Source organism: Battus philenor, unplaced genomic scaffold (genome assembly GCF_028537555.1).
Source record: "Battus philenor isolate CCGP_79_NKW_IND1 unplaced genomic scaffold, ilBatPhil1.0.hap1 SCAF_17, whole genome shotgun sequence".
Lineage (NCBI taxonomy): Eukaryota > Metazoa > Arthropoda > Insecta > Lepidoptera > Papilionidae > Battus > Battus philenor.
This window is the reverse complement of record NW_027181679.1, coordinates 8,088,093-8,098,109: the sequence shown is the minus strand read 5'-3', so window position 1 is coordinate 8,098,109 and position 10,017 is coordinate 8,088,093. Positions and strand designations below refer to the sequence as shown.

The window sequence follows — 10,017 nt, the reverse complement described above, 5'->3', positions numbered from 1 at the left end:
GTTTGAAAGGTAGCGACGCCTCCATTGTATGCTGTCTCAGTTCATTAAACAAGAATAAATATACGTTGATAATAATAACAATAAATTACATTTGTGCCTTTTTAATCTATCCTGTTTGTGTTGGTTCCATTATGCCTATTCCGGAATACTTCGTACTGCCCGGAGGAGATCGGATGCCTCGAATTGGTTTTGGAACTTGGCAGGTGAGTTATAAATATTACGTATGTATTTAAAGTAATACGACGTGAAAAACACAAATCATTGACAATTTACACATAAAAGTTTAGATGCAGAACTAAAAATGATGCCAATGAACTCGTGAGAACTGAATTTATTAATCTCTCGGTATACTATTTAATGAACTTTGATATTGAACCTTTTATACATAGATGATTATGATTATTTTATTTCTTAACGGACACAAGAGCCGAAGAAGGCTTGGATTCCAGCTGTAACTGAATGCAAACGTTACTATCTTTATCTTGTCTATAATCCACTCTGTCGCATTCTTTAGAATTTATCTTAGCACATTCGTTTCTTTTCAATTTAATGTAACGTTTTAAGCAGTTCTTTATCACGTCCCATTTTGATTTGTGGAGTCTAGTGGAGGAATCAGCAATGAAGATTGGTCGACTACAAGTCTCGGCGTGATAGATATGTTCGGAACAATGGTGTGACCATCCGTCGCTGCAATAGGAATATGAATTTTCGCGCTCGTCATTCGACGGCGACAAACCTCTCGAAGTGGTAGCGTGGCAACAGTTGCTCTCATTTGAACTATTTTCTTTAACAATATTGTCATTACAATACATTCCAGGCGAAGACATCAGAAATCATTACAAATCTGTAAATCAACTTTTGACAGTTAACGTAGAATAACTGCGTAAATTTTACCTACATTGTGTACAAAAGTAAACAAGATTTATTTCGTTAGATTGACATAAAGCCGTCATAAATTTTCTTCACCAATAACTATTTGAGAGCGCTATCATAGAGAATTTTGAAAATTTTCGATAGACAATTGTAATTACTTCTTTAAACATATTTAATTTATGTTTCTAATTAACATTACCGTGAGATGATAACTAAATATACTCGTATTATTAACTCAACTACTGATAAGGCATTGCTCAAAAACATTGTATTTATAACTTCGTTAATTGGAAATATAAGTAAATGTTAATGTAACGTTCCTGTAGAGAACTAATTTATAAGTACTCATAGCTAACAATAGGTTTTAATATATTAACACAAATATTATTTCAGTTCTAAGATTGCCCGAAAGTCAATACAAAGAACCGAAATAACAATTTATAAAGATATTGCGTACTATAATATTGTATTGACTACTTTAAGGCGTCGGATGAGGTATTGGAGAAAGCGGTGGAGTCAGCTTTGGAAGCTGGTTATCGTCACTTCGATTCTGCTCGCGCTTATGAAAACGAGGCTGCTTTGGGACGGGCGCTGCAACGCTGGATAGGTGATGAACCAACGAAAAGAAAACAATTGTTCATCGTGACTAAGCTACCACCAGGAGGTACATATATTTAATATTATTTATCCACACGAGCCGGTAGACGCGGCAGTGGTTGGTCCCTCTAGGTCGACCGACGACATAATCAAGGTCGCGAGAAATCTCTGGTTATGGGCAGCGCAAATCCGATCACCGCAGCGATCGTTGGGGGAAGCCCGTGCGGCTGACCCGATGATGATAATAATAAACATCAGCTTCAAATATTAAAATAATGTTTAAAAATTTGAAAGATTAGTATCTAAAGATTAAAAGGAACATTGCCATTTAAGAAATAATCAAATTTAAAATATTGGGAGACAGATTGGTCTAAAAATAACACTGTCTTTTTGTCTCCAGGAAACAGGCCGGAGTCGGTAGAGAAATATTTTAATGCTTCACTTCAAGATCTTGGCTTAGATTACCTGGATCTTTATCTAATGCATACTCCCTTCGCTTTCGAAGATGTACCTGGCGACTTACATCCCAAAAATCCCGATGGCAGCATGAAAGTTGATTTAACTACTGATTTAATAGGTGTTTGGAAGGTAACAAAATTAAAATACAGTAGATATAATTAATAATTATGTTTGTGCTTGCGTTTAGTGATAATTTTCTTGTATGTTAACGAAGTAATGACTTACGGCACTGAAACGTTGTCTCTCATTTCCGGCTTCAATGGCAAGGAACACAGTCAATCAATGACTCATGGGGTGGGCTATGCTCAAGATTTCTCTACGAGATCGAATCAAAAATGAGGTGATGCGTAGACAAATGAAAGTAATCGACAATCATTATATATTTTTTATAGCCCCGTTTTTGGAGCTACCTTATGTGAGCAAAGATCTTTTTTACAATATTAATTCAGTCACGTGTATTGGCAAGTTGAAGTGACAACGGGCAGGCCACATAGCGCACAGAATAGATATCTGCTTACGATAGACTTGAGATTCTGGAGTAGAGTCCATTGGTAGAGGTAAACAGGCGATATTTTAAGGACGTCGGAAGATGCTGGCGAATTACATACATACATACATACATAATACAGGGGAGGCCTATGTCCAACAGTGGAGGTCATACGACTGTAGTAATGATGATGATGATGAAATAAAGTCAAAAGTTATATTGAACTTCATTTACTGGACGGTAACAACATGGATAAAAAACCGCGTTTAAAAGTTTAAATTTATGGTCACTTCTTAAATCTAACATATTTATGCCAATTCAATCATTTATAAGACATCGTAGCTATATTATGTATATAAATAATCCCGAAATATTAGCTAAATTTAACACGAATCACGTTAACATAAACCAAGGGCCTATAGAATTACTGAACAAAATATGATATTTTGATATTGCTACCAAGATTCTTATTTTCTCGTTCTGATTTTAATTATATATATGATATTATATATTTTTAATATCTATGATACATAACCGATCAAATAATACAATTTTCACAAATTATCGGCATAATCGTAAAGACAAGGAAATAACAAAATTATAAAAATAAAAAGATTGTTACAAAGTAAAATAGGTTTTGAAATATTGAAAAATCTTTACTTCAAAAACTACTTTACATAAATTTTTCCTGTACAATTTTTGTTTCTGTTGTAATTGTGTAAGGAAGATTGAAATAAAATTACAATAATAAAAATACATTGTCCCCCGTTTTAAGACCGTAAACTTTAATTGTTACCGTTTAATTTACACAGATAATTACGCAAATATTTGTATTTATAATTTTTGTGAATACAAATAAATAGAAAAAGAAAAATGTGCCTTGAAAGAGTGCAACCCTTTTCAAAACGAACCAATAGCATCATCTCTAAATTAACGTCCATTTGACACAATACACATTAACAAATTGAACAAAAAGTGTAAACAATGTTATTAGATTCTAAAATGTTGACTAAATTTTTTCTGTTTCCAAAATATTACCTATTCGTTTGAATGATGGGTGTTTCATTCCCTCATTACGGCGATGGAGAAATGACAAGATGTTGCGATCTGCATAAATTTAAAAATGATGCGATTTATAAAGAATGCAGTTATTCGGTAAATTTGCAAATACGTAATATAAGAAAAAAATACCGTTCAAAGATTTCGAATAACGTGAATAACAAAAAAAATACTAAATGTAATAATCATTTCTCTTGGACTAAAGTATACAGGACACCAATTCTCCGAAGACATATTAAACAAAACGAAAATATGTTAGAAAATGAATTCGGTTCCATATGTGCAGATATTTTTTCAAATGAATTAAACAATATAACCTCTGTTCAAAAACAACCAGAGATAAGTACTCAGGCCTCAATCGAAACGATTCAAAACGTTAATACAACAAGGAGCCCATCGATCACAAGTAAAAAAAAATCATTTTATCGAATCTTACCAAAAATATTTTGCGCATGTTGTACTGAAAAGAAAAACCTGACCAGAAATTGTGATTCATTTTACAATTGCAATAATCCCAACAGTTCTTACGAAACCATCGATTTAACTAAGCCAAGTAGTTATAACGAAGAGGCTTCGATTAAATTAGAGACGTCACAAATGAGCATCGAAAATCATAACAGAACCTTAAATGAGAAGAAAATTTTTAATACTTATGGCAAAGTATTTAAAGCTATCGTTACTAACACTTATAAAAATATAACATCCTTTTTCACTTCAAAATGACAAAATTTTTAGATTGGAATAGAAATCATCATTTGGTTTTTTCTCTGAAGGCAATGGCCTTACAGGGAATCAGATGCAAATTGTTTTTAATTAAACCATAACAAACATTCAAGAAACAGTTCATCGAAAAATTTATGAAAAAATAGAAGGAAATAAAAACATTGTTTTTAATTTTATACTTTTTTTTATTCATTTTTTCTTATTAGCCGATGAACGCTCCCTACAAAGCGTATGCCTCTTCGATAAATCGCCTTAGTGCTTTGTCTTATGCTGCACATCCAGGTTTTTACCCGTAGACTTTAATATAAAAGAATGAATAAGCGTTATAAATGAAATTTCGTATTAAAATAGCAATTAAATATGCACGTACAAAAATCAATCATTAATTGTTATGTGTATTAAATTCCTAGTTTATATATTACTGAAGAAATTTGATAGGCATTACAACACTTTTTAATTTTCTACATTTTAATGATAAAAAATTTTATGTCAACGTTTGTAAGTTTTTCACGAACTATATTAATTGATCACACAGAACGGATCTACCCTGCAGATGTTACAACTTTTCTTAAGATTATTACTTTTTCAATACTTATATACTAAAAAGTAATCAATAACCCACATTCTTTATGTAAACTGCGTTTCGTTAAGCGTCTAACTTGACTCCTTCCTTTGAGGTATGATATTATTAAAAATAAATTATATTAAAATCTCTTGAAGTTAAACAATTTATAACTTAAGCATGTGACAGTAAAATTTACACAAATAGGTACAATCCGATAACACGAGCTATGACAAGGTACAGGTATATCTTGGTTTTAGCTTTAAAAAATTAAAAATATTCGCATCCCCAATGAGAAACAAATATAACGAATTGTCGTTAATTTTTCACTCTCAACGCATCATGCATTCAAACTTGTTAAAATTATATTAAACATTTGAAACAACAAAATTTAATATAAATATATTTCCTAGGACAAATTTTTATATTAATATTATTAAAATTTGTTCAGGGAATATTCATATGTATATTGTAAATATGCTAAATAATTTTAAAATGTCATCGATTTCAATTTCGTTAAATTGCAGAGAACAATAAAAAATACTTTCACATTTTACTATGAACGTATAATATCGTTGCATATATTTTATAAATCTTTAATGACTCTATAACATTTTGTTTACTCTTTCGATAATACAGCACACGACACGACTTCATAATGACAGATTTTCATGTCATACTAAAAATGTAAACGTTAATTTTAGTCAAATAAAATAACAGGAAAAATGGATATGGATTTTCACATTTAATATATGACATCACTTCCCCATCATTAGAGTGCATGATCGGAATTATACACAAAGATGCTTAAGCATCACGAATTAAGAAAAAACCAAGTTACGCAATTATTAAGAAAGCAATGGCAAATTACCTCTGTGAAAAAGTTATAGATAATTTAAAATACTTCCTCACATGTGATTGGATTCGAAGACGCCGGGGATGTTGTAATAGATAGTTTAATAGGACCACCACAAGCTACTAGCTATTTGCGCGAAAATGTATATCTTTGAATGAATGTTGATCTCGGTACTGAAAGTTAATATGACCATAACAGCGTCTATTGTACCATAAAATCTATGCAATTTTAATAAAATCAAAACGTGAGCAGAAAATAATGCATTCAAGAAATTTTATGAAGACCGAAGAATTAGAGAAAGCGCAATGCTGCAAAAGTTCTATTGACTTTAGTCAAATTACTAACGAACAAAACTCATTACCCTCATCCCATGCCGGTTACTTAGGACCTTCTGAATTTTCACTCAAATATTCTTTACGCAAAATAATAAAAAAGGCCAAAAAGAAAATACTTTCAAACCCACTGTTTAAGCAGAAAAATGTCGGTGGCGTGGAAAACACACCGAAAGCAGTATCTTTGTTAGATAATAATAATAGATCAAAGTTGCAAACATTTCAAACTGATGTTTCTAAGGCTAGATCTCTTAATATCAATTCAATTGACTTCGGCTGTCAATACAGCTTGAAATCTAACTATAGTATGGAGATCATTTCGCATATGTTAACTAAGTCCGTTTCACAACTGTCTTCGTTGGACAGTATGTTCAACGTTAAATGGCAGAGACGTTATCAGGCAAAACAACCGAACGTTATCCACTTGTTCGTGTATAATTTAATCCGGAGGTTCAAACATCCAAACTCGAAAATGTCGCACAGAACAAAAAATGATAACGTATTGGTGCTTCATGTCCCCGAACGATTTAACCACACCTCTACAGAAACGTTGTCGAGTACTCGCAGTATTATCAATTTGAAAATACATGAAAAACAATTACGTATTGATGAGACACCTCACCACTCAAGGAATATTTCTCCCAATATTCCGGCAGTAAAGAAAATTTGCGGGCCGGGTGAAATTTATGTAAAAAAAGAAGAACCGAAATAGACGACACAATAGGTATTCGATTATTTTTCAGTTTATTATTGGCATATACTTCAAATTTAAAATTTCATGTTAAAAATCTACTTGGTTTTTTCCAACTAACGTAATTAAGTGAAATAATACGTGTTGCCACAATTTATCTTTAAATTACTAATTCATTTCATTCAAGGAATTTCACTTAACTCATGTAAAAGAATTTACAGTAAATGTCCGCATAACAGGCTACACATTTTTAAATAATATATACACATATTATAGAGCGCGAAATAAATATTTTTGTATTATGTATTACTAAGATCTAAATTTGCAGTTAGCTGATTTATCACAGACAATTTATAAGACTTTGTAATGACTCTAAAAATTGAGGAGATAATTTTAGACTCGTCAAGAACATTTACATAACACGTTCACCACTTTAGTAATTCTTCGCATCTTCATTATTTCAGCCGTAGAACTTCCACAGCTGGATATGATGGACCTCTCTATGGATTTCTATAATCCGTAACGTCTTTGGACGATTTTTATAATGTTGTCTGTCCACCATACGGGTGAGCATCTTACATTACGCTTACCAGTCCGTGGTCTCCACTCTCGATCTTTAAGGCCTCTGTGCGACATTTTCGAGTTTGGATGTTTGAACCTCCGGATTAAATTATACACGAACAAATGGATAACGTTCGGTTGTTTTGCCTGATAAGGTCTCTGCCATTTAACGTTGAACATACTGTCCAACGAAGACAGTTGTGAAACGGACTTGGTTAACATATGCGAAATGATCTCCATACTATAGTTAGATTTCAAGCTGTATTGACAGCCGAAGTCAATTGAATTGATATTAAGAGATCTAGCTTTAGAAACATATTATAGAGCGCGAAATAAATATTTTTGTATTATGTATTACTAAGATCTAAATTTGCAGTTAGCTGATTTATCACAGACAATTTATAAGACTTTGTAATGACTCTAAAAATTGAGGAGATAATTTTAGACTCGTCAAGAACATTTACATAACACGTTCACCACTTTAGTAATTCTTCGCATCTTCATTATTTCAGCCGTAGAACTTCCACAGCTGGATATGATGGACCTCTCTATGGATTTCTATAATCCGTAACGTCTTTGGACGATTTTTATAATGTTGTCTGTCCACCATACGGGTGAGCATCTTACATTACGCTTACCAGTCCGTGGTCTCCACTCTCGATCTTTAAGGCCTCTGTGTAATTCTTATACTGATATAAAAAAATATGCTTTATGTTTCAGACTCTGCAAAAGCTTAAAGAATCAGGGCGTGTTCGCCACTTGGGTGTCTCGAACGTGAATGAAGAACAACTAAGACGTCTATGTGCTGTGGCCAAGCCGGCCTGTCTGCAAGTTGAGGTGCATTTACTGTGCCAACAGCGCTCGCTAATCGCGACAGCTAACGACCTCGACGTGCCTGTGGTCGCGTACTCACCTCTTGGCTCGAAAGCCCTAGCTGATGCTTTGGCCGCCAAAACTGGGTCTGAAAATTAATTAATAGCATCGATACAAAACCATTTAATAAATTCCATTATCATTATTGTCATTATATCAAGTGTAGGAAGCTCAATGCTGGACATAGACCTACAGTTTCCATTAATATTTTTTTAATAGTTTATGAATGTAATGCCCTACATCCCAGAAATGTGGTCTCTCACTTCAAGCCTTATTGTCCAGCTGACAGTCGCTCACCGAGGTATGACGGCTCGGGATTTCTTTGTGCTATCAAATCAGGAATAAGTAGATCTAAAAATGAACAAGAGTATACTCTTTAACTAGCCAATCTGCTGGATTATACCAGATTGGGAAATTAAAGTTGTAATGGATAGGCCATATAGCGCGCAGAACAGATGACCGATGAGGCCTCAAGGTTCGGGAGTGGAGACCACGTATCCACAACCGCAACTTGGTACGTGTGTGGACGTACCAAGGACAGATGACTTTGTTAAGGTCGTTGAAAAACGCTAGATGCAAGCCGCTTCTAATCGGCCTTTTGCTAATATGTCCAGCTGTGGACGTCGCACAGTTGAAATGATAATGATGAAAACTTCAATATATTAATCAAAACAAGTGTTTATATGTACTACATTCCGTATTTTACTCTTGTTTATTTTTAATAGAGAACTGCTTGGTACAATTCTTCGACGATCTTTGGATAGTTTCCGGATGTGTAAATCATTACTCGAAACAAAATTTCAAATTTGTTATTTTACTAAAACGTGAAACTTGTCCACAGACGCGAGTATCCTGACCTGCTGCAGTTGCCAGCTGTGATTAAAATAGCACAAACGCACAAGCGAACGCCAGCACAAGTACTGCTCAGACATCTCCTGCAGAGCGGGGTAGCAGCTATACCGAAAAGTACGAATCCTACTAGGATCAAAGAGGTATAAAGTATAGTATATGCACCTGACTTAGTAACAGGCTAGGTTTATCATGGATTGTGCTGCCTAGATAAGTACAACCAATTTAAAAAGGACCTTGAAGGACTGTTTAGTTATTTGAATGTTACCTGTTCACTTTAACGTAAATATAGTTTAATGGTGAAACATTTCTAAAATAAAGTACTTAAGAAATCAAACAACCCTTACAAGCCAATGCACAAAACAATTTAGTGTCACATACTACTGACCATAGATTTAACAACCTTAAACTCAAGCGTTAGCCTGCATCATCATCATCATTATTTCAGCCATTGGAAGTCCACTTCTGGACATAGGTCATACATAAATTTTCAATAAGACCGATAGAGTAATGATGACGTTAAATGCATATAGTCTTGACTCCTAGTGCTGTTCCAAACAGAAGTATATCCTCTTTTATATACTATCCTCACTAATTTCCTTTATTATTTCTGGTCGTCTTTACTACCTACTGTTTAACTGCATTTTTAATTATAGTAATATGTTTTAATAAAAACACTGACAGCGTAAATATAAACTTAGTTTTCTTGTGTTGTCTACCATGTAAAAATTAAGACATTTGTTGCTTAAATTACGAATTTGAATTGTAAGTTCCACAAGTTGTACAACTAAACAATTTCATTTTCAGAATATTTCAGTGTGGGATTTTGTATTGTCAGACGGTGAAATGAACGAGTTAAACGCACTTGATCGCGGGGAGAATGGACGAATCTGTGATTTTTCTTTCTTTGTAGGTATTGAAAAACATCCAGAATTTCCTTTCAAAAATAAGCATTCTTGAATGAAGAAAACAAATGAAAGACCTAAAGTGTTTTAAATTTTATCATGTTTTATCTCATTGATATACATTTTATTTACATAAATATTGTTTATATTTCTTTATCCTTATACAATAACAATTGTACGAATATGTAAT

General features: G+C 33.2%; 1 protein-coding gene across 1 annotated transcript; it reads left to right on the top strand.

Moving 5' to 3' along the window:
* LOC137919801 (aldo-keto reductase family 1 member A1-like) lies at positions 1–10,005 on the top strand. The gene is made up of 6 exons (XM_068762997.1): positions 1–203; positions 1,357–1,537; positions 1,871–2,058; positions 7,921–8,159; positions 8,915–9,065; positions 9,730–10,005. The coding sequence occupies exons 1-6, from the start codon at positions 132–134 to the stop codon at positions 9,880–9,882; spliced, it is 984 nt and encodes a 327-aa protein (XP_068619098.1). The 5' UTR covers positions 1–131; the 3' UTR covers positions 9,883–10,005.
* Positions 10,006–10,017: the final 12 nt, after the last annotated feature.

Excerpts from the sequence above, each read along its gene's own strand:
- LOC137919801 (XM_068762997.1), top strand. The coding sequence starts at position 132 with ATGCCTATTCCGGAATACTTCGTACTGCCCGGAGGAGATCGGATGCCT. Across the intron at positions 204-1,356 it reads TTGGTTTTGGAACTTGGCAG|GCGTCGGATGAGGTATTGGA; the intron begins GTGAGTTATAAA and ends GACTACTTTAAG. Across the intron at positions 1,538-1,870 it reads GACTAAGCTACCACCAGGAG|GAAACAGGCCGGAGTCGGTA; the intron begins GTACATATATTT and ends TTTTGTCTCCAG.